Source organism: Delphinus delphis, chromosome 15 (assembly GCF_949987515.2).
Source record: "Delphinus delphis chromosome 15, mDelDel1.2, whole genome shotgun sequence".
Classification (NCBI taxonomy): Eukaryota; Metazoa; Chordata; class Mammalia; order Artiodactyla; family Delphinidae; genus Delphinus; species Delphinus delphis.
This window is the reverse complement of record NC_082697.1, coordinates 1,497,759-1,522,556: the sequence shown is the minus strand read 5'-3', so window position 1 is coordinate 1,522,556 and position 24,798 is coordinate 1,497,759. Positions and strand designations below refer to the sequence as shown.

Below are 24,798 nucleotides of genomic sequence, written 5' to 3'. Positions count from 1 at the left end.
CCTCCCGGCTCGGCCCTCGGGCCGGGCGCTGATTGGGCGGGCGGCGGCCGACGCGACGGCGCCGGACGCAGTGAGTGGCGGGCGCCGGCTGTCAGTCGACTGGGCAGCCGGCCGCACTTCCGCCTTGGTGTCAGTGGGTCGCGGGCCTGCGGGGCGGGGGCGGGGCGGGCAGCAGAGCTCGGTCGGCGCTGGAAGGATCGCGGTCCAGGTGAGTGACCCGGCCGGGACCCCGACCCCGAGTTGCCTGGGAACGGCGCCCAGCATCGGGCGGGCGGGCCTGGGCTGCGGGCGGCGGGGAGGCCGGGCCGGGACGAGTGGAGCCGGAGCCCCGTGACCCCCGCGCGCCGGCCAGGCCCCGACCCCGGCCCCGGCCCGGCCGGCCCCCCGCCGCCCGCCCGCCCGCCCGCCGGCCGCGTCCCGGCCCGGAGGAAACTTGGGAGGAAAGTTGGCTGCCGGCGGCGGGGGCGGCGGGCCTGGATACCGGGCGGCCGCCCAGACCCCGCGTCGCCGGGCAACTGCGGCCTCGGGCCGCACTGCCGGACACCGCACCCGGAAGTCGGCTGGAGAGCTGGCCCGGGCGCCCCTCTCAGCGGCAGGGATGAGTCGGGGGCCGCGCTGGGCAGGGGCGCTGGGACCCCCGACTTCCCCTTGTGTCTAAGGTAGCCGGCGCCCGCGGTCAACCAGTCAGGAAGGGTCCAGGGTGAAGAGTCAGTGTCCGCGCTCGCGGGGCAGCCCTCCCTCCGCTCCCCTGCCCGGGCGACCACCTGTGGGTTTGTCTCGACCCTGCAAGGTGTTGTGCTCGTGTCCACCCCTTCCACTGCTCTTCGTTTTGTTTTTGTCAACCTCAGCAGACTGTACCTGCTGTGGAGAGCTCTTTACCTCACACATATGTTAGATCAATTAGATTTGTAATCTGATTTTAAAAGCTTCCTTCTGTTTCCAGTTACATTCCAGAAATCAGCAGAATAAATCTTGAGACTTTATAAGCCCAGAACAAGACTGTTGGGTAATCACCAATCAGTGTTCCCGGGTTTTTCTGGGAGAAGCAACCAGGTGGTGTTACGATGTCCCTGGCCCTCTTGAGTGTGAGGGTCACCTCCCCGGAAGCTGTGTTCCTGTCCCTGGGGTTTTTATACTGACGGGTCAGTCTGGGACAAGCTCTGGACCGGCAGCCAGCAGCTTTTGCACTAGTCCCTTTTCTGGGGCTGCCCGTGCACATCTGGAGACGTGGTCTCACTCGGTTCAGTTCAACAGACATGTTGAACTGGGATGCCCGCTACGTGCTTGGCTGCAAGCTGCGGGACCTCTCCATCCACTGGAGCTGGAGAGAAGAGGTGTCGTGGGACCCCCGTCCTTGTGGCTCCTTGCCCTGGTGGCAGAGTGAAGGCCCTTGATGACTTTGTGTGCTTGGCAGTGTTTTCCCGTCTCTCCTGGCCTCAGTTCCTTCCTCTGCGACGTGTGCCGTTTACCTGGCAGGGCCGATAAGAGCAGCAGATGAAATGCTTGTCTCCAGCAGTCCCTGGCCTGTGGTAGGTGCTCCAAATTGTTCGTTCCCGTCCCCCTTGATGAAGACGGGAACCTTATCGGCTGCACTTCCCCCTTGTCCAGGGCAGCGCCTGGCAGGGTGCTGTGATTTAGTACGCAGATGACTGAATCTCCTTAGAATGTACCTTTCCCGCTTGCCTCACCTGTCCTTCTGTTAATAACAGCTCTTATCTAAGATGACAGTAATACGTGACAAGTGTTGTTCCAGGACTGCTATAAGCACATTATATTCACTTTATTCATGTGGTTTTCACAACAAACTACAAGACTTGTTCTTAGTTCCATTATCCTTTGTCTATTCATGAGGAAGCTGAGGAACAGAGAGGTTAAGTAACTTACTCTAAATCACAAAGTAGTTAGTTATGGATCAGGGATTTGAACCCAGGCAGTCTGGCTCCAGAGTCTACACCCTTAAATACCGCTCTCTACTGCCTTTTAAAAACCAACGTTTTCATTTACAAGGTCCCCTCAGCATTTTTCTGTGGAACATTTAGTTGTGCTGCATTACTGTGTGTCAGAACTTTGTTTCTTGCAGCACATATAACTGATAGATTTTCATTTTGGGTGAGCATGAATGTTTAGAAAACCATTTTATTTCTTCGAAAATAAAGTAGTAATTCTCTATCTGGCTATCCAAGATTTTGCTGAAATACCCCACCTGCTGCCCCGTTCCCTGGTTAGTAGGGAAGTCGTTGATGTTCACGGTGTGAAAAGGGCGAGTTGGCGGAGGAGGGGTGATGATGGATAGACACACTGTAAAGCATGAGGTTGTGATTTTGAATTCATTTCTGAGCGAACTTAATGTGGTGAACTTAAAGCCGTAAACCGTGTACTTAGGGCTTTCCTTTCTCCTCCCATGTGCGTTCAGAGGGGTCAGCTCTGGTTTAACATTTTGATGAGCAGTGTTTTCAGTGTTTAAAAAGTGCCACTTGACCCTCGTCCTCGTGCCTCTTATCCATGCCTTCCAGGAAATGCTAGCAAATGAGTCTTGGATATGTACTTAAAACTAGGTCGACTTTTAAAATCTTGTTATATTCAGCTAATTATAAAATCTTGTTATATTCAGCTAATTCTTTTTCTGGTGGCGAAATTTTGGAAACGTTTTATGTGTTCTTATACTGTCTTCAAATGATTTCCTTAGTATTCCTGTGAAAAGCCAAGGCCGTATCTTTTCCTAGGAGTTTGGCTCTGGTGGGTATAAGGTGTGCAGGGCTTGCATCTTTGAGCAAAAACTGTGATGACCGTCCTCAGGTGGCTAACATGTTCCACTTGAGAGTTTAAGAATCTTTCCGGAGGTGGCCTGGGGCTCTCAGGTTTTGGCCCCATTGCTCTCTAACTTTGATGGGAGGAAAGTTACTTATCTGCTCTTGCCTCAAGGGCGTTGGCCTGTAAAGTGGGTTATTGCCAGGAATATAGGTGAAAATGTAACCTGAGAGGCTCTGGTATTGTAGTAGGTGCTGAGTAGACCTTCTGTCCCAGACCTGAGAGCACTGAAATTGACCCCACCCGACGCTGACACAAACAAATGCAGTGCAGAAGTGAAGCTAAGGAAATCTTTGGTAGGTAGGGTTGCAGTTCTACTGAAGTGAGCTACAGTAACATTTCTGTGTTATGACTATTCAAGTGGGGTTGTCTTACAAAAAAGACCCCTGGACCCATGCAGTACCTCTCCTGAGGACTCAGGATGGAACGCAGACAGCGGGGTGAGGTTTAATTTCTGAAACTTAGTGCACTTTAAGGTTGAATGATAGCTTATTGAGACTGGAAGGAAGTTAGTATTTGAACACTACTGATTATTTACAAATACTTAAATCCTAAGAATTTTTAATATTTTAGGTTCTAGTTTGGCACTTTAAATGCAGTTTCCATGTACAGTGATTAATTTGTGTCTCTGCTGCAGTCAAAGTGTTTTTGCTGATAAATCCCAGGCGTTGGCGTTGCAGCCGTATCACGCTCTGGCTGGAAGCGTGTGTGGAGTATCGGCCCAGCCCTGCAGCTCCCCTTAACAAACACGTAATGAAATGGTCACTTCGACGTGTCCATGAACTTTGTGGGCTTATTTCCTTTTCCTTCCAAATTCAGAAAAGAACTCAGGGTCATTGGGCAGAATTTCAAAGCATCACCGTCTTTCAGCTGGATCTCCCGGTGGTGCAAATACTGTAATCTCTGCAATGAGCTAAACAGTGGAGGTCCGCCTTCAGAAGGGACTGTGTGTGAGAAACATGGAGGTCTGCAGACTTCTGCCGGGTGTTTGTGTGTCTCTTTCTTCGCTTTTTCATTTCATCAGTGGAATTCTTGCAGGATTTCTTTTGAGACACAAACTCCCACGTCAGTGCTGGCTGGCTCGGCCCTGGCCCTGTAGCCTGGGAGCCTGGTGGGAAGGTGCACACTGTTGAGGGCTTACAGGGCCTGGCACTCTCTCCTGGGCACACACACACACAGCCTCCCTGTCTGTTCAGGACGCCTCTGCACCCCTGGGCGCCAGGGTCACATAAGCAGAGGGAATGGTCTGTGTGGCTTTGGGTTGGGCAGACCTGTCTAACCTCTGAGCTCATACCTTTACCAAAGGGGTGGGACCACTGGCCTTAACAAGTGCCCAGGGAAGCACCTGTTCCAGGCAGGACGCGGGTTCTTGGGGGAGAGCCTGGCGTGAGGAATGGTCTTGTAGGGAAGTCGTCCTGAATCCAGGTTCTAGAAAAGACGATGGTCGCCATGGGGGCAGGGGAGGCTGTGTGTTTTACTGAACAAACGAAAGGCTGATTGTGAGAAAAGATCAGCTGTGACCTGGCGCCTGTACCACCGTGCTTGGCTGGAAAGTGACTTCCGCTGTTGCTTTAAACCAGGTAAGCATGTGATTTGATGGCCAAACTGTGAAACTTTGAGGGTGGAAAGGAGCACCACGAAGAATTCTAGCGGTGACAGAATTCTTCGCGGGGCGCCCTGTTCGACATGCGACAGGGGAGAACCAGAGCCATCCTGTCCCTGACTTGGTACCAGTGAGGCACCAGTGCCTGTGTTCTAAAGATTAACTGTGGGGCGTGTTCTAACACACAAGGGAGAGGGTAGGGGGGTCCCGGGGCGGGGGCGGCTCCAGAGCGCTGCCCTGGGCTCTGTCTCAGAGGTAGGGCACTGTGGGTTCGGTGCTGAGGCTTCTCACCAGAAAAACCTGCGGAACTCTGTAGAAAGTGTAGGCTCACGGCCAGCCCCGGATCTCCTGGATCCAGGCTTCCAGGCGGGAGGCCCAGGGCCGTGTGTGTGTGTGGGGGGGGGGGGGGGCACACTCCCATGATTCCAGTGTGGCTGGTGTGCTCGCCAGAGCTTGGGACCCAGCATGGGGTGCTAACCTGTTTTGCATCAGGGACCCCCTCCTTTGAGAACTGAATGAAGAGTCGGAGTCATGTTCCTGGGGGAAAATGAACACAAACAGAATTTTGCAATTTTTCTCTTTTTATTTGTTTCTCTTTTTTTTGCGGGGGGGTGGTTAGAAATTCGTGGACTTCCCTGACCTTGGTTTAAACACCCACCCCGTTAGTGCTCAGGAAGCATGGTTAGGGGTGACTGGGGCAGGCGGGACACCAGATGATACATTTCTTAGCAGGGTGAAACCGGTCAGGGGCCCTCAGCAGGGTGAAACCGGTCAGGGGCTGAGCAGGTCCTACTTGGGCGAGAGCTGGCGGGAAGGACCTGGAATAGGAGAGGGAAGTGGGCGAAAGGGCGAGGATGTGAAACCGGACCCTGCCCTGTGATGGAGGTGGCATCGGAAGCATCCTGCCCCTTGGTCCTCATCAGAGATGGACAAGCCGTGGGGAGGGGCACTTCAATGGTCTGCCTTCTCCGCGGCTGTCAGCGCGCTGCCTCTGGTGTGGCTGCTGCTCTTGTGGTTTTCTCTGAACACGGGCCCAGAGGCTATGGACAGGCTCCCTGTTCAGAGCCCTCTCACCCACTCCCCAGGCTGCATTCAAACCACTCTGCTTTACTCTGGGTTCCAGAATGATGAGGTTGATTCGGACAAACGCGTCTGCGCCACAGCACATCCATTCATCTCGTGCGGTACTCGTTTGCAGCACGCTGTGCCGGGTTGTAAAAACGTGTTCCTCGACATGCGCGGTACGTCTTCGGTGCTCACTGCTGCATAGGAAGCAGTTGGTTCGGGGGTGGGGGCGTGGCACGGGGCTGGAGGGAGTCTGTCGTGGGCGAGGATGTGGGTGGGGCTCTAGGCTCCTGCCGAGTCCCGACAGGAAGTGTGGCTCCCGTGGCCGCTCCCGGGGGCCGGGCTGGTGGCCCTGTGCCTGCCCTTCGAGGCCTCCCCATTGGCGTGGAGTATGGCAAACAGTGGGCGATTAATGCAGTTGTTTACACAGCAGGAGGTTCCTTTACCTTCCTCAGGTCTGCAAACTTTCAGTTTCTTGCCCGAACCCCTAAGCACGTTGGCCAGTCCGTGTGCCGACTGTAACCTGCTCGCTGGCGGGGATGAGACGGGAGGCCTTCCGGGGCTAGGCTGCCCCGGCCCCCGACGCTGACAGCCACCCTCAGGGAAGAAGCGTTACGTTCCCCGAAGCATCAGGCAGCTGATGTCGTGATGAAGATCACGCAGCCCTGCAGAAGGCCGGTGCTCTTAAAGCTGCACAGACAAAAAGCACACGTTTACTTGTTTTGCCCTCAAAATGGCGCCTCCTGCACAACTGGGCTGAACCGGATTCCGCTCGAGTATAAGGAACCAGTGTCCAAAAGGCCACTCGATGCCTCCCCGGGGGCACCGAGACACGCGTGCGCGGGCGCTCTGCGGATGATGGCCACCCTTTCAAGAGGCTTTGCTGGGAGTAGAGTCGGGGCATTTATTTGATTCCACCACTAAGCTTTTACGGACACAGGCATATGAAGGCCTGATCTTTCTTCAGCAGCCAGCAAAATGCACATTCAGGGAGTACAAGGTGAGAAAGCCAGGGTGGCTTTGGGCATAAGAATAAAGGGCAGGCTTGGCCTGATGCCCTTCTCTGCGCTCCATCCGTGGCTGGCCGTGGAAGGCTGCGGAGACCGGGCCAGCCCTGCTGCCGCCGCCTGGACTTGTGCACGGAGGCCAAGCACTGCCGGCTCCGCCTGCCGCCTCCTTCCCACGTTCCTCCCTCTGCTTGGTGGGGCCACTGGAGCTTCCTAGGGCCCCCGTGGTGTCCCAGCCCAGTGAGGCCCTAGAGCGCTCTGTCCAGGATGGACGCCACCTGCCACCTGTGGGCAGTTGAAGTGGAAGAAATTCAACTGGGTCGCATCACAGAGAAAGAAGCATTGGCTTTCTCTCCACTTGATTCAAATGCTTAAGGTCACCCGCGGCCAGTGGCCACTGCCCTGGGCAGAGCACGTCCGAGCATTTCCAGCATGGCCGGAGGTTCTGCAATGCGGCTCTGGAATCTGTACAGGTTGAGTGTTTGTTTCCAGTTAAGTTTTGTTCTTTTTGTTTTGTTTTTTTTTGCGGTACGCGGGCCTCTCACCGCTGCGGCCTCTCCCGCTGCGGAGCACAGGCTCCGGACGCGCAGGCCCAGCGGCCATGGCCCACGGGCCCAGCCACTCTGCGGCACGTGGGATCCTCCTGAACCAGGGCACGAACCCGCGTCCCCTGTATCGGCAGGTGGACCCCCAACCACTGCGCTACCAGGGAAGCCCCAGTTTTGTTCTTTTACAAAAGAAAGAAAGTGGGCACCATGGCATGGTGGGCGTGACTAGGATAGGGGTCGTTAGGCATCCAGGTGGGCTTACTTTGCAAAGTGGACATCTCAAAACTGAAATACTGAAACAGTCAGTGACCATGGAGGTGGTGTGGCCAGGAAGCACTGTCCTCCCTCAGTGGCACTGCCCCGTGGAGAGGGTGAGGCCTCCTGGAGGCCTCAGGGCTGGTGGTGGCCCCGGGCCTTGTGCCTTTCCCGGGAGCGGCCGGGTTGGGAGAGCCTCCCCAGGCCGGCGCTGTCCTCAGGGTGTGTTCCCATCACCTAGCAGCCTCAGTTTCACTTTTCCCAATTTAATTTTCCCATCCCCATCCTTCAGTTCTTAATTCCTCCTGATAATAATTGTGTCCATTGCGTGTTAAACTCTGTGGTTTCCACACTCAGAAGTGACACTGGTTCCACATTTTTGGTGGGCACCCCAGCCTGTGTGCTCTGGTAACATTTAGGCGTCACCATAGCATCTTTCTGGGGTGTGACAGGCCAGCCTCAGGCGGCGTGGCCAGGGTGGTCCCTGCCAGGCCGCTCCCTGGGAAGGAGAGGCCCTTGGGGAGACGCCAGTGCCTTTGGTTTGCTCTGTCACTGGCCCGTGGCGCGCTGCTGCCGTCTGCACTGGGCACGGGCCTGCCTGCTTCTGGGACGGGTTTGGCCTTGACCTTGAGAGCTGTGGGGCAGCGAGGGTCTTACGGGTGGACCGCGCTCTCGAGGGCTGCCGCTTGCTTGCTTCTGTCTCTGACTCGTTCTTGATGGGAACCCAGTTTTCTGCATCCGGTGGGTTGAGCAAGTGTCCGGTTAGTGAAGCTTGCCTCTTGGCTGAGGCCCTGGCCACGTCTCACCTGCAGTTCTTTGGGGGCACCTGCTCTGTGACCGCCCTCTGAGTGTGACCTCTGTGGGGGAAGGGGGTGGGACCAGACTTCGTGGAATCTTCTCTGCGGGTCTCCTGGCCAGTTCTTCCACGCCCTGTTCCTCAGTTTCCAAACCCGCCTCCCGCCCTGAGCCACTGCCCTCAGCTCTTCAGCTCCCTGATCTCACTTGGCCAGTTGCCTTTCCTGGTGGAAATGGGCTGCAAAGTTTATGCTGCATTGCACTGAACGTTAGAAGGAGAAACATACCCTGAGGTTTGAGTGTTGGATGGGGTTTGGGCCCTTCTGAGCGAGAGTCTGTCATTTGAGAATCTATCAAAGTTCCCAGTGGAACTTTTCCTTTCCAGAGTACTGCTGCGTAAGCTTGGCACCCAGAGCGTGGAGCTCTGTGCATAATTGTTCATTTCTTGTTTGTCCTACTTGCTAATGTATTTTTTTCCAATTAAAAAATTCGGGACTTTCCTGGTGGCACAGTGGTTAAGAATCCGCCTGCCAATGCAGGGGACATGGGTTCGAGCCCTGGTCCGGGAAGATCCCTGGTCTGGGAAGATCCCACATGCCGCAGGGCATCTAAGCCCGTGCACCACAACTACTGAAGCCCACGTGCCTAGAGCCTGTGCTTCACAACAAGAGAAGCCACCGCAAGGAGAAGCCTGTGCAGTGCAACGAAGAGTAGCCCCCACTCGCCACAACTAGAGGAAGCCTTCGCGCAGCAACGAAGACCCAACACAGCCAAAAATAAATAAAAATAAAATGAGAAAAAAATTTTTTTAATTGTGGTAAAATACACATAGCATAAAAATTACCATCTTGACCATGTTTAAGCGCGCAGTTCAGTGGTTGTATATACAGCCATCACCACCGTCCATCCCCATCGCTCTTCTCATCTTGTAAAATGGAAACTCTTTACCCATTAAACACCAAGTCCCACCCCCTCCCCCAGCCCCTGACAACCACCTTCTGCTTTCTGCCTCTATGAATTTGACTCCTCCAGGGACCTCAGATAAGTGGAATCACACAATATTTGTCTTTCTGTGTCTGGCTTATCTCACCGGTCAAAATGCCCTCAAGGTTCATCTGTGCTGTAGCATAGTACAGGACTTTCTTCCTTTTTAAGGCTGAATAATATTCTACTGTATGTCTAGACCACGTTTTGCTTATCCTTTTGTTTGTGGATGGACACTTGGGTTGCTTCCATGTTTTAGCTATTGTGAACAATGCTGCTGTGAACTTGGGTGCACAAATATCCCTTCGAGACCTTGCTTTCCATTCTTTTGGGTATATACCCAGGAGTGGAATTGCTGGATCACATGGTAATTCTATTTTTAATTTTTTGAGGAACTGCCCTACCGTTTCCCACAGCAGCTGTACCATTTTACATTCTTACCAACAGTGCACAAGAGTTCCTGTTTCTACATATCCTCACCAAGACTTGTTATTTTCTGTGGTTTTTTTTTTTTTTTTTTTTTGATAGTAGCCATCCTAATGGGTGTGAGATTGTATCTCATTATGGCTTTGATTTGCATTTCCATGATGTTTAGTGAGTAGAGCATCTTTTCATGTGCTTATTGGCCATTTGTATATATGTTCTTTGGTGAAATGTCTATTTAGGTCTTTTGCCCATTTTTGAATCAGCTCGTTTGTTTTTTGTTATTGAGTGTTAGGAGTTCTCTATATATTCAGGATATTAATCTGTTGTCAGATGTATGATTTGTGAATATTTTCTCCCATTCTGGGGTTGCCTCTGTACTCTGTTGATAGTGTCTGACGCACAGATTTTTAAATTTTTCATAAAGTCCAGTTTGTCTAATTTTTTGTTAGTTGCCTCTGCCTTTGGTGTCTTATCCAAGAAATCATTGCCAAATCCAAAGTTGTAAAGGTTTTGCCATATGTTTTCCTCTAAGAGTTTTTTAGTTTTAGATCTTACGTTTAGGTCCTTGATCCATTTAGAGTTAATTTTTGTATATGGTGTAAGATAGGGTCCTACTTCATTCTTTTGCATGTGGATATCCAGATTCCCAGCACCATTTGTTGAAGACACAGCCCTTTCCTTCTTGAATGGTCTTGACGCACCTGTCACAAATCACTTGATGGTATATGTGAGAGTTTATTTCTGGGCCCCCTCTTCTTTTCTATTGGTCTTTGTGCTAGTACCACATTGTTTTGATTACTGTAGTTTTGTAGTAAGTTTTGAAATCAGGAAGTGTGAGTCTTCTAGCTTTGTTCTCCTTTCTTCAAGATTGTTTTGGCTATTCAGGGTCGAGATTACATACGAATTTTAGAATGGATGTTTCTGTCTCTGCAAAAAACACCATTGGGGTTTGATAGGGATTGTATTGAATCTGTAGATTGCTTTGTGTGGTATTGACATCTTTTTTTTCTTTTTTTTAAATTGGAGTACAGTTGCTTTACAATGCTGTGTTAGTTTCTGCTGTGCAACGAAGTGAATGAAGCAGCTATATGTATACCTATTTCCCCTCCCTCTTGGACCTCCCTCCCACTCCCCAACCCACCCATCCAGGTTGTCACAGAGCACGGAGCTGAGCTCCCTGTGCTATACAGCAAGTTCCCCCTAGCTATCAGTCTTACACAGGGTAGTGTGTATATGTCAATCCTAATCTCCCAGTTAGTCCCCCCCCGCTCCCATGTCCACACATCTGTTTTCTACGTCTGTGTCTCTATTCCTGCCCTGCAAATAGGTTCATCTGTACTACTTTTCTAGATTCCATGTATATGCGTTAATATCCGATATTTGTTTTTTTCTTTCTGACTTACTTCACTCTGTATGACAGACTCTAGGTCCATCCATATCTCTACAAATGACCCAATTTTGTTCCTTTTTTATGGCTGAGTAAGTGTTGACATCTTAATATTCAGTCTTCCAGTCCATGGACATGGGATGTGTTTCCATTTGCTTATGTCTTTAATTTCTTTTGGCAATGTTTTATAGCTTTCATTGTACAGTCTTTAACCTCCTTGGTTAATTCCTAAGTACTTTATTGTTTTAGATGGTATTGTAAACGGAATTGTTTTTATTTTTTAGAAAATGTGGTATTTTTTTTAAATTAATTTATTTGACTGTGTTGGGTCTTCATTGCTGTGCGCGCACTTTCTGTAGTTGTGGCGAGCGGGGGCCACTCTTCGTTGTGGTGCGTGGGCTTCTCTTTGTGGTGGCTTCTCTTGTGGAGCACGGGCTCTAGGTGTGCAGGCTTCAGTAGTTGTGGCTCGCAGGCTCTAGAGCGCAGGCTCAGTAGTTGTAGCTCACGGGCTTAGTTGTTCCGCAGAATGTGGGATCTTCCCGGACCAGGGCTCAAACCCATGTCCCCTGCATTGGCAGGTGGATTCTTAACCACTGTGCCACCAGGGAAGTCCTTATTTTTTTAATGTAAGTGATGGTAGCTGTAAATTTTCCCCTTAGCACTGCTGTCACTGCATCCCGTAAATTTTGGTGTGTAGTGTTTTCATTTGTTTCTAAAGATTTCCTAATTTCACTTGTAACTTTTTTCTTTGATCTGTTGGTTTTTTAAGAGAATTTTTTGTTTTGTTTTGTTTTGGCTGTGCCGTGAGGCTTGCCGGATCTTAGTTCCCTGACTGGGAATTGAACCCGGGCCCCCGGGAGTGAAAGCCCGAGTCCTAACCACTGGACCACCAGGGAATTCCCAAGAGAATGTTACTTAGTTTCCAGAATTTTGTGAATTTTCCATTTTTCCTTCTGTTACTGATTTTTTTTAAATTAATTTTTATTGCAGCATGGTTGCTTTACAATGTTGTCTTAGCCTCCACTGCATAACAAAATGATTCAGCTATACACATGCAGATACCCCCTCCCTTCTGGACTTCGCTCCTATTTAGGTTACCGCAGTGCATTAGGCAGTGTTCCTGGTGCCATACAGTATGTTCCCATCAGTTGCCTGTTTTATACGTAGTACCTGTTACTGATTTCTAACTCATTCTCTTAGGGTCAGAGAAGATGTTTGTATATCTATCATTTAAAATCTCTTGAGAAGTAATCTGTGGCCTAACATATGGTCTATCCTGGAGAACGTCCCATGTGTACTTGAGAAGAAGGTGTGTTCTGTTGTTGGGTGGAGTTTTGGATACGTTTGTTAGATCTAGTTGGTTGATTGTGTTGTTCAAGTCCTCTGTTTCTTTCTTTATCTTCTATCTGGGTGATGCTTGCTAATGTATTTTTAAATTACTAAATAAAATTTATATTATTTTGAACAATTTAAATTCAGAATTGTTGTTTAACCACAAAAGTAGCTTTAGAATCTTCAATTATTGGTGAGCTTTTCTTTCTTTGTGAAGATCACACCTACAGGTTGCTTGCCCGTTTTTTATTGCGAAAGAGAAGTAAATGCGCAATGCGAGTCTCTAGCGAGTTGACCGTGGAGATTAACCCCCAGGGCCCTTAGGCAGCCACTTATTCCTCGGTGACTGGGTCTGCTTTTCTAAGAAAATGTAGAGATGGGCTTGTAACACTTGAATGCAGGTCTTCATGTACGTGGCGGTGGACACTGCGTTTGGAGCCGGGTCCTGGGAGCTCGGGGCAGCGCGGTCGGAGTGGGCACCTTGAAGAGAGCTGGGGGGCCCTGTGGGGGGCCAGGCACCTTGTGCGGACCTGGCAGCAGTGGGGCGCCCCGGCTGGTGTCCCCTGAAGAGGCCGGGAGGGAGCGCTTGGGGCGGGGCTGGAGGAGGGGCCCCGGAGGCCAGCGAAGATGTCCGGCACAAGCTTATTTTTCCGTGTTTTTCTCTAGAGTTAGAAAAGGAAGCAGCTGACCAGAAAGAGCTGATTTTAAAAAAGAAAGCCCTTTCCTGAAGCACTGTCTTCACGGATCGTTCTCTGAGGGCACAACAGGCGCGCTGGAAAAGAGGCTTCTGCTCCCGCCCCGCGCCGTCCCCTCCACAGGGGTGTGGCCGGATGGGGGCGGGGCCCACCTCGGGGTCAGAGGCCACTCAGCCGGGGCGAACCGGCGGGTCCTGCAGCAGCAAGGCTTCTGAGGGGGGTCAGGTGGGGGGGAAACTGAGGGGGAGCGAGGGTGCCCTGCCCGCTCTGCCCCCAGAGGGCCCCCCACCCGGGAGAGGCCCCCCCATCCAGGCCTGGCCTCCTCACCGCCCCCTCGTGTGGATACTCCGTAGCAGTGCCTAGTTTCCACTGGGCAAAACAAAGAAGATACAATGTGTGAATCGCCTGCACTCTGGGTGGGATTAACTCTCCACCTTGCACACGCGAGCAAGTCTGATGGCTGCTGTGAGGCTTTTGGCCTTGACCTTGTGGAGCCTCCCCAGACGGGGCTCCGGTACTTGGTGAGGGTCGGACCGCGTGGTCCTCGTAGCAGGATCGCAGGGACTGCAGCCGTGTCACAGTCCCAGCTGTCGGCCCAGCCCGTGACTTCAGTGTTTGTCCAGCCTGACATCTTACACCCTCATTTTAAAGACTTTCCATAAGTTTGGATTGATTTACTTTTAACATTAGGACTTTTGTTACAGGTGAGGAAGCATATAAAAAAGGAAAATACCATGGCTTTAAACATGCCTTTTATTATGGGAGATTTTATTTTTTAATAACAAAGGATGTAGTCTTTTATTATTTTTAAAAATTGTTTTTTAAAGATTTAATTCTATTTATTTTTGACCGCGTTGGGTCTTCGTTGCTGCACGCAGGCTTTCTCTGGTTGTGGTGAATGGGGGCCACTCTTCATTGCGGTGCACAGGCTTCTCATGGCGGTGGCTTCTCTTGTTGCAGAGCACGGGCTCTAGGCACGAGGGCTTCAGTAGTTGTGTCTCGCGGGCTCTAGAGGCTCAGTAGTTGTGGCGCACAGGCCTAGTTGCTCTGCGGCATGTGGGGTCTTCCTGGACCAGAGATCAAACCTGTGTTGCCTGCATTGGCAGGCGGCTCCCTATCCACTGTGCCACCAGGGAAGTCCCGGGAGATTTTAAATGTACAGAGAAGCAGACAGAATAGCACAGCGGTCCCCTGTGAGCCCATTTCTAGCCTCAGCAGTTTACCAGTTCCTGGCCCATCTTGTCCCATTAATCAGCCTGCCCACTCCTCCCAAGTCATTTTGAAGAAAATCCCAGACATGCTATCATTTCATCTGTACATATTTCAGTGTGTAGCTCTAAAAGATAAGGCCTCTTTTAAAAATATATTTAAAAAAAAATTTTTTTTTTGGCCGTGCTGCACAGCATATGGGATCTTAGTTCCCCCACCAGGGATCAAACCTGCATCCTCTGCATTGGAAGCACGGAGTCTTAACCACTGGACCACCAGGGAAGTCCCAAGGCTCTTTTAAAAAAATGCAATTATGACACCTGTGCCTTTTTTTAAAGTATCATTTTTGTGGTATAATTTGACATACAGTTAAGTTGCACATATTATAGTGTACAGTGAGTTTTGACCTATGTCTACACCCATGAAACTGTCACCTCCGTCGAGATAGCAAAGTATCCCTTCCCCTGTCATTCTCTTTTTCCTTGGTGATTTATTGGTTGAAGAAGCTGGGCTTTGTCCTGTAGACTTTACCAGAGTCTGGATTTTGCCCACCGTGCCCCCACGGTGGGGTTTAGCACGTTCCTCTGTTCTCTGTGCTCCGTAAGTTGGTAGTTGCAGCTGGAGGAGGGCCGGGTTCTGGCTTGCTTTTCTTGACAGGACCCCTTCAGAGGAGTCACATAGCACATCTGGGTCTATGATAGCACAGCTGTGGGTGGTCAGTGACCAGACATGGGAATTCATCAGGGTTGTACACGGCGATGCCACACACCCTGAGTCCTTCATGGATCGGCAGGAACACCTCTAAAAAGTGGGACAGAGAGGGACTTCCCTGGTCCAGTGGTTAAGAATCCTCCTTCCGGGGGCTTCCCTGGTGGCGCAGTGGTTGGGAGTCCGCCTGCCGATGCAGGGGACGCGGGTTCGTGCCCCCGTCCGGGAGGATCCCACGTGCCGCGGAGCGGCTGGGCCCGTGAGCCATGGCCGCTGAGCCTGCGTGTCCGGAGCCTGTGCTCCGCAACGGGAGAGGCCACAACAGTGAGAGGCCCGCGTACTGCAAAAAAAATAAAAATAAAAAAATATTTAAAAAAAGAATCCTCCTTCCAATGCAGGGGACGCGGGTTCAATCCCTGATCGGGGAACTAAGATCCCACATGCCAAGGGGCAACTAAGCCAGCGTGCCACAACTACTGAGCCGGAGCCTCCAGAGCCCGCGCCACAACTAGAGAGCCCGCGCCACAACTAGAGAGCCCGCGCCACAACTAGAGAGCCCGCGCCACAACTAGAGAGCCCACTCACCACAATGAAAGAGCCCACATGCGCAACTAAGCCCCAATGCAGCCAAATAAATAAATAAACAAAGTGGGACAGGGAGTCTGCACAGGAAGGCCACTGAAAGGCTCGACGCTTTCCTGTCGTGTCCTCGTTTTCAAAAGACTGTGTTGGCATCATCCATCCAGTGGTGACCAGTTAATTTCTTTTTCAGCATCTCTGTGAACTCAGGGACTTAAATGTATGGAATGTGTTCCATCCGTCTGGCTGTTCACGGGGCTCACATTGTCCCGTTGTCACAGTGGGAACCTCTGTAGGTTCGACTGAGCCTTTTGACCTGACCCCAGTCGTCCTGCCAGCTTCCTGCTCCTGTAGAGGGACCCGAGTCCTGGACTGAGCCATTTCTCCTCCAGGAAACACTGGTTCCTTTTAGTGGCTTCTAGAGATCGAATATATTGCAGGATGTTGTAGATGGGACCTGTCGTATCAGAGAGGAATCAGAAGCAAGTAATAACAGCTTCTCTAATTTGCCAAAGAAAACTCAACCATCAGCTACTGAGTGAGGCTTTGAATGGGTGTTTCCAGAAGCTGCATAGGTGTCCGGTTCTGCTGGCTGGTTGGGAAGTTGGGAAAGGAAAAGGAAACTCTGGAAGAGCCTTTTGGGGAAGGAAGAGCGGAATGACCTAATGCCAGTTTGTTGCATAATGTAGACGCTTACATGTGCTCAGGATGGAGCCCAGAGATGAGCGCTTTGGAGGTGTCACCAAGCTCCGTGTGGCCACTCCAAGGACGGAGGATGCATCCCCCCTCGGGACCACCTGTTCCTTCACTGCTCTCAGAACTGGAGGAGAGCTCTTGGTCCCGTCGCTACGTGGCTCACACAGTTAAATATGGGTCTCTGCTTATTTTCATAAAAAGTCAAACCTTTTGGGATCAGGTTGACCTCGCTTCAGTCTCTTGCCATTTATGAAATACTGCACTTCATGATGGGAGAAGTTAATATGCATGAGTTCTACTAAAATATTGAGCTAAAATAATTTTGAGAAAATTTAAGTTGATTACAGTTTATACTGATAACAGCTAACTTACACAGCAGTCTTAATTCTCTAGAATTGAAAATTGGTTTCAGGTTGATGTGAAATAAATGTTTTCACATAACTTTGCATTTATTTATAACCGTTTGTTCCAGCTTCTGGTAAAGATTTGCAGTGGCCGTCAGCGGAGGTGTGTTGGGGCCCCAGCGTGTGGATGCCTCACCTTAGCTAACCTGCCTCTCGAAGTGTCCACGCGCCCCCCAGATTAGTCGTTTCACTGCTTCCTTGTATGGTGTAGTGGCTTTTAAAGTAACTTCAGATAGTGGTTCCTTGTTGACGTGCTGCCCGTTGGCGGATGCGGGTATCACGACTGTTTCCTCTTGTGTGAGATCAGTCCTTTTACTTCTTTGCTCAGATGTAATTGAGATTGACCTCAAGAATGGTGAATGGGTATTTTTAAATGTTTCTAAACCATACAACTTCGGAAAGCTAAGGATACCAAAATGTTTGGGTTTTTTTTTCCTTTAGATCTCCAGTGCCTATTGGATTTTTACCTTAGAAAGTTCAGAGCGTGAAATTTCTTACACTGTCGATGTAGATCCAGTGCAATGATTCAGTAGAAGACCCTCCAGATCAGGCGGCGAGGAGCCTGGCGCTGAAGGATGAACGGAGAGGAGGAGTTCTTCGATGCCGTCACAGGTGAGCGGAGGGAGAGGCAAGTTCAGAGATCGTGTCGTGAGCACGAAGCCCTCGGACCCAGGCCTTGGACGTAGCCCGGGGACGTGAGGACGGCCCAGGAAAACTGTGTGGAGAGAGAGCTGACATGTTCCAAGGCACCAGCCTTCAGTAAAAGCATGTGTCCTATCCTAGGTTTGGGGGAAAACATCAACTTTGGACCACTAAAGATAACAAGAAAGGGCACCTGTGTTTTAGTCTTTAAGAGTTGCCCTGGGGTGTAAATATTTTTATTTGGATCCTAAGTGAGATGGTCAGCATTCTTATATTATTTATACTTAATGATCAAAAGCGTATTGTCCTGTCTCATAACTGTATCGTGTTTTGCGCTGCTTAAAGTCTACCAAAAAATGTACCTGCTTTAATTTACAACAATTTAAAGTACATTTACCTGCTTTTGCAGCAGCTCTCACCGTGTCAGAGTTCAGCTCTGTTTCGCTTCTCACACACCACTGTGAGTGCCGGTACACAGCCTGGTGGGCAGAGTGCATGGCCGGGTGGCAGGCGGAGGAGAGGCGGGCTGGGTTGGCTCACATTTGCTTAGAACAACCCCTCCTCGTCCTTTTCCCACCTGAGGGACAGATGACCACAGGGGGCCCCAGAACTCACGTTCAAGATGCCGCCCCCCGCCCCCCTCTCCATTGTCTGCCCTCCACCCTCCTCGGCAGCAGGGGGAGCATCACTTTGCTTTTTCTAGCGAGGGGTCCCCTTGGTGGAGACGGACTTCAGGAGACTCTTCCAGCCCACGCCTCCCTCTCAGGTGTGGGAACATAGAAACGGCAGCTCTGAAATATTACGGCCGCCGGGTTTTTCAGCACTAACCCTCCCAAGGGCAGTCAGAGGGGCACTTCCGTAATCAGTGCCAAAAGAGCGTGGTGCCCAGCATGACAAAAGGCTCTTTCCTGAGCACTGTCACTGTTCCCCGGGACACCGTTGCTGTCCCTGCTGGCACTGCTGTCTCGTGGAGCCCTGGCCCTGTGCTCCCGGGTTTCAGCGGCCATGCTTCTCCTGAGTGAAGGGTTGGAGCAGGTTGGGGGATGGGCAGCCCGAGATTATTGACTTATTCTTGTCCGAAGCCCCAGGAGGAGCAGGCCCTGAGCTCATCGCTGTTTTCAAAGGCTGAGCTGCTGAGCCATCTTATCTTCCGTGACTTCATAGCTATTGTGTCCCTTGTAGACGTGTTTTCCTGGGAAGCGTGCTTGTCTGCTTAACCCGCACGCCCATCAGTAGTCTTTCGCAGTTGAATTCCCACCAAGCGGGGTGTTTGTCAGGGAGTCATGCCCTCAGGCCGCCTGGCCCTCGCAGGCTGACCACGTCTGAGACCAAGCGGGCCCGGCCTCGGCGTGGCCTTCTCACCCGGGAGCCTCCTGGGAAGCTCCCTTTCACCTGGGACCAGTGTAGATACTCCGGAAGGTCTTTCCCCAGAGAGGGCTTGAACTGCCTGGAGTGAGGTGTGTAGGTGACCCCATCCCTGCCTCTCCGCACGGCGGGACCTCTCCGCGTGTCCCTGAGATGCAGGCGGAAGAGGCAGATGTCTAGGTGAAAATAATTCCTCGCCTCAGCCCTTTGGTTCCCAAGCAAATAACAGAAAGACGAAAAATATGAAGTCTCCCAATGCAATGAAATACCCAGTCAGTGACTACTTCATATAGAATCGGTCTTACTTTGTGACTCTAATTTAAAAAGTGTTTAAACCCAGCAGTTATTAAATGAATGACTTCACTAGGCAATTACTGGGGCTTCCCTGGTGGCACAGTGGTTAAGAATCCGCCCGCCAATGCAGTGGACACGGGTTTGAGCCCTGGTCCAGGAAGATCCCACATGCCACGCAGAGCAGCTAAGCCCGTGAGCCACACTACTGAGTCCACAAGCCACAACCACTGAAGCCCACGCCCCTAGAGCCCATGCTCCACAATAAGAGAAGCCACCGCAGTGAGAAGCCCGCGCACCACAACGAAGAGGAGCCCCCACTCGCCACAGCTAGAGAAAGCCCGTGCGCAGCAATGAAGACCCAACGCAGCCAAAGTAAATAAACAAATAAATTTTAAAAAGATAGGCAATTACTTCCTACAAGAATCAGTACCTTTATTTATTTTCAGTAGTTGTGGCTTTTGGGCTCAGTAGTTGCCACGTGAGGGCTCTAGAGGGCAGGCTCAGTAGTTGTGGTGCACGGTCTTAGCTTCTCCGCGGCATGTGGGATGTTCCCGGACCAGGGCTCGAACCCGTGTCTCTTGCATTGGCAGGCGGATTCTTAACCACTGTGCCACCAGGGAAGTCCAAGAATCAGTACCTTTAAATTGAAAGGTTTTAAAGTACATGAAAAATATGTACAGATTAAGGGTTGTAAAAAGACTAACCCGTCAAAGGTGGGTATCTCTGAGTGATCAGATTACAGATGATTTCAACTTTCTCCTTGTCTGTATTTTCTTTTTCTATAATAAACACGTGTTGTATATTAAAGCGTTTAAACTGTTACGTGGTGTTGGCTTCAGCAGAGGCAAGACTCCAATGCGCTTGCCAGCGAGGAGCTGCTTTGTTTTCTTGGGCACACACCAGGGCTGTGATTTAAACGGACTTTCTACTTGATGCTGGCCCAGAATCTCAGCCCTGAGGGAGGTCCTCGGAGATAGGGACACCCCTGCAGGGTAACACCAGGTCCGTAGGACTGAGCATCCTTAAGCGGGGACTGCTTCAGGCTAAGTTTAGACTGGGGATTAGTAGATGTTGCTTTGGGGATAGTTAGCAAAAACTAGAGGTGACAGGCTATTTCAGAAAGCATTGATTATTTAAGAGGTTCATTTTTTAAAAAATTAATTTATTTATTATTATTTTTGGCTGTGTTGGGTCTTCGTTGCTACATGTGGGCTTTCTCTAGTTGTGGCGAGCGGGGGCTACTCTTTGATGTGGTGCGCGGGCTTCTCATTGTGGTGGCGTCTCTTGTTGCAGAGCACGGGCTCTAGGTACGTGGGCTTCGGAAGTTGTGGCTTGCGGGCTCCAGAGCGCAGGCTCAGTAATTGTGGCGCACGGGCTTAGCTGCTCCGCAGCATGTGGGATCTTCCCGGACCAGGGCTTGAGCCCGTGTCCCCTGCATTGGCAGGCGGATTCTTAACCACTGTGCCACCAGGGAAGTCCAAGAGGTTCATTTTTAATATATCCTTTCAAATTCATTGCGTAATAAATCTCAATGCTGCTATATTTTGTGCGTCTGTCAATATGGAAGAATACGAAGGAAGGTTATTTTTGCGTTTTCTCGAGGAGGCTTATTAGCAGCAGGTTTGTTTATGTTTTGTGTCTGACCATAGTCACCACCTGGCCTGTCACCCTGGGCCTCGCCTTCCTCTCGGAAACGAGGGGCTGTTATGGGAGCCCTGAGCTCCTCGTGGGCTGTGCCCTCGCTGAAGTAGTCAAGGTCATCGATAGTCAGTGGTCAGGAGCTCCCCACCCCAGCTGGAGGGACTTGCCCTGGCAGCCACAGCTCCCGCCCGGGCCTGCTGTGGAGCAGAACTTGAGTATTTTCAGTGGATCGCACTGGCTGAGTCGAGAGGACACACATTTTCCTTTTCCCTGTAGCCACTGGTCGCTCTGGGAGAAAGCGTTCCCGATGCAGAAGGGCACGGAGCACAGCCCAGGGTGGCGTTACTCTTACTCGGGGGATGGGATGGGCCAGGAGACCACACGACTGTATTTCACACAAGTCCTAGTAGTTCACTTTCCCCGAGGTTTCCACGTACGTGGCGTGCCCTCTGCGTTCGCAGCCACCGTCTGCTGTTTCGGTTTCTGTTGGTTGGTTTGGTAGGTTCTGGCGGTGTGTTTGCACGGAGCTCAGTCTTAGAAACACTGCAGCAGGTTGTGTTTCAGGACATGACGTGGAGCTTGACTGCAGCTTGTGCAGAGGAGGGAGGGGTTGCAGCCTGAGTTAGGTGAGAACACCACAGAGGTGGGCGCCCCAGAGGGTACGGTCACTGACGACAACAGGGAAAACCTGTCCTAGTGCCCAGGAGCCGCCCCCCACGTAAGGACCTGGAGAGCGTGGCGCTGGTGGCGGGGTGGTGGCCTCATGCGGGGAGCCCCCGGGAGCGGTCCTCGTGCTCCGCCTCGACCTTCGGTTCTTGGGAAGAAGCGTTCATTACTCTGGACGTGTCGGTCAGAAGCACTCTCGAGCTTCAGGTGCCTGCTTGCAGAGTGAGAATTCTTAGAGGTAGGCTTTTCCATCTTCCAAGCCCTGCAGAAGTTACCACTCTGCTTGTCTCGCACAGGCTTTGATTCTGATAACTCTTCTGGGGAATTTTCAGAGGCAAATCAGAGAGTCACTGGCGTGATTCATGTGGACACCAGCAAAAGTAATGGGATTGGAAAAGTTGGGGAGAGGCCTCCTCAGGAGAATGGAATTCAAAAGCACAGGTATGTCATCCCACACGGACGTTTTGGAGTCTCCCAGCGCGCCTGTCCTCGCCCCACATCTGCGGCGGGCCCTGAGCTGGAGGAACATCCGTCCCGTGTCACCTGGGCCCTGCCCCCTGGGCAGACCCAGGGCCCTGTTCACCCAAAGACCCCGAGACCCACTGGCCCTCTGCGTGCTCCCTGGAGATCAGTGATGGTGCCTCCTCAGCGTGACCCCCGTCCGGAAGCGGACGGGCGGCCGTCCCTGCCCTGGGGTTGCTGGGGGACTGAGCTCCGTGGGCGCCCTAGCATTGGCAGGGGGCCGGGCACAGAGCCAGAGGTCGCTGGTATCAGACCCAACTGCTAGCTTCACGCAGCGCCGCCTGCGTTTGACGCGTCGACCTCTCACCCCGTGCGTGAGTGAGTTTCGGAGGGTTGTTTATTAGTGCAGCGAGACCACAGTCCATTCTCTCCCCACCAGCACTGCATTGTCATTCAAGCAGATTCTGATGACAGTCACCTAAGCCTTCACCAGCAGAAGGGGGGACGTAGGCGGGACAGCCGTGAGTCAGGCGGGTGGAGATGGCGGCCTCTGTCCACCCCGCGCTGTTGGCGCTTCGGCTCCAGGGAGCCCAGCTTCACCCCAGATCTCTGCCCTGCGCTGGCACCCAGTGCCCACCTGGGGCCCCGGAGCTGTCAGAGCACCTCCTGCCTGCTCCTGCGGCCTGGACCTCTGCTGTCAGCGCCCCGCACCCTGTAGGCGGGAATCTGGCTCAAGCCGCCCGAGGGCCCGCTCCTCCCTCCCGTCTCCAGCCCCAGGCCTGACACGCTGGCCTCCAGACGCCCTTGGGTGCCTTCACCCGCCCGCTCCTGTCACGGCCCCCTCCCACCACTGCTCCTGAATCCCCCAAAGAGGCGCCTCTCCGCTGCTCCGCCCCTCCTCCTTCCTTGCAGCCGGCTCGGAGGACAGGTCTGATCGTGCGCCCTCCCAGGCAAGGCGCACGCGGCCCTGGGTGACGGGGACAGCGGGCCCGTTTCCTCTTTGAAGAGGCGGTCTGGGTCGTGAACAGTAAGGTTCTCCTCTTAGGCTGAGGGCCTGCACACCGGGGGCGGCCCCTCCCGTGTCTGTGGTCCCAGCCTCCTGGGGTCCTCAGTGCACCTGGCCTGTCCCACGTCGGGGCCTGTGCCATGTCGGGGCTCCATGCCCTTGGCTCCGGCCCTCTGCTCCACCTCCATCTCTTCAGCTCCTGCCTCCCCAGGGTCATCCTTGGACCCCTTTCCCACCGTCCACAGAGCCACGCTCCTTCCTCGTGGCTCCCTCACAGCGGGGCCCGTCCTGCCCTGGCCGCTGGGGACCCCAGACGAGAGCTGGCAGAGTGGAGCCACGTGCTAGTTGCCGGCAGCCTAGCACGTGGTGCCTCGTGAATGTCAGTTTTCTTTCCCATTTCGTCTCCCGCTGCCTTGCCCTCCTCTCCCACCTGCCCCCCCAGGCCCGTGGTCCCCCGACCCAGTTCACTGTGAGCAGGGTGTCCTGTGCCCGGGCTTCCCCGGCATCGGCAGGAAGACACCTGGGGAGGAAGGTGCCTCAGGAAAGACAAGCACAGGCTTCAAAGGGGTTTAAGAGCTGGTTTCTGAAAAGGTTTTCTCTTTCTTTTTCTTTTGGCCATGCTGCGTGGCTCGCGGGATCTTAGTTCCCTGACCAGGGATCGAACCCGTACCCCCTGCACTGGGAGCGTGGAGTCCTAACCACTGGACCGCCAGGGAAGCCCCTGAGGAGGTTTTCTTCATGCAGTTCCCTCTTGGGGTCCTCTGGGCTCCACCTCCGTCTGCAGCCCTGCTGCTGCTCCAGGCCGCTGGCACACGGCTGCCGGGGGACTCAGCGACCCGTCTCCCCAGCTCTGTGGAGGAAAGTCGCCTGTGTGGCCATGATTGCTTCCTAAGAGGCCCTCCAAAGATCGATGCAGAAAGCTTTCTTTGGGACTTCAGCGGCAGTCTGGTCCTTTTTTGTCTGCAGGCATGCCAGCATAGAGAAATGCTAATGCTTAGAAAGATGAAAGGAAGACATGGTCATTGTGCAGAACCATCAGTCACTTGTGACTCTCACGTTGGTTGAATAAATACGTGTCACTCTGGTTACCCCTTTACAGGACGTCGTTGCCTGCTCCGATGTTTACCAGAAGTGATTTCAGCGTGTGGAGTATATTGAAGAAGTGCATTGGCTTGGTAAGTTCAGATGGACTCGTCTGAAGTGTGAATCTCACACGTTTTTAATTCCTGTGAATTTATTGCACTACTGGTAGTTTAAGAAGATGCGCTCTGCGTAGTTATAAACAGCATGATGTAAAGATAGTAAGGCAGGAAAGGAACAAGTACAGGAGGGGAAAGGTGGACAAAAGCCCAAGTATTGATACACAGGAGGACCCCTTCTGTAGGTTGGTCTCGTGACATAAGGGGGTTCAGATGGGTGTACACTTACCTTGGTGTTTCATGATGTGCTCGTAGCCAGCTGGCTTTGGATAACCCTCATGAACTGGGGGGCTTCGGTGGGGCTCCTGGCCACTCACCAAGGGACCGAGGCTCCGTGTCCCCCAGCCCACCCACCCTGGGCTGCAGGCAGAGTAACAGGAAAGATAGTTGGATACTTAGTGTCCAGAAGTCGTAGGCCTTTCCTTTTATGGTCTTTCCTGGCTGTGAGACTCGGGGCTGGTCCTTCTCAGGAGGGGGGAGCGCTGCCTTGAGCAGGCTGCAGCGTGCTCGGCCGCGGCCACGTCTGGTCACTCATCCTCGGGCTGCGTGAGCTACAAAAAATGCCTTCACTGCTTCTCGGGTGGTCTTCAGCCCAGTCTTCTAATGCATTTATTTTTTGTCATCTTTTTATCTTGAAATAACTTGAGGCTGCAGAAGAGCGAGTCTTTTACCCTTCACCCAGCCTTCTGTTACGGCAGCACCTCACCTGAGAACCACAGCACTCACTCTGGGCGTTACTGTTAACTGCAGCACGTACCTGACTGGGCTTTCTCCAGCTCTTCCACTGATGACCGTTTTGTTTTTTTTTAAATTTATTTATTTTTACTTATTTTATTTTTGGCTATGTTGGGTCTTCGTTGCTGCACACAGGCTTTCTCTAGTTGGGGCGAGCGGTGGGTTCTCTTGTTGCGGAGCACGGGCTCTAGGCGCAAGGGCTTCAGTAGTTGTGGCGCAGGGGCTCAGTAGCTGTGGCATGATGGCTCTAGAGCGCAGGGCTTAGTTGCTCCGCGGCGTGTGGGGTC

General features: G+C 52.3%; 1 protein-coding gene across 5 annotated transcripts in view; it reads left to right on the top strand.

Annotated features, from left to right (window-relative positions):
• The first annotated feature begins 154 nt into the window (after positions 1 to 154).
• OSBPL2 (oxysterol binding protein like 2) overlaps positions 155 to 24,798 on the top strand; it is a 43,016-nt gene continuing 18,372 nt past the window's right edge. For 3 of the 5 annotated variants that reach the window (XM_060033303.1, XM_060033302.2, XM_060033300.2), the window contains exons 1-4: positions 155 to 208; positions 16,943 to 17,113; positions 21,406 to 21,550; positions 23,677 to 23,752. In XM_060033303.1, the coding sequence (XP_059889286.1) occupies positions 17,077 to 17,113; positions 21,406 to 21,550; positions 23,677 to 23,752 (258 nt within the window). In that variant the 5' untranslated portion in view covers positions 155 to 208; positions 16,943 to 17,076. The remainder of the gene's footprint in view (positions 209 to 16,942; positions 17,114 to 21,405; positions 21,551 to 23,676; positions 23,753 to 24,798) is intronic. The other 2 variants (XM_060033301.2, XM_060033305.2) reach the window with 2 other exon arrangements.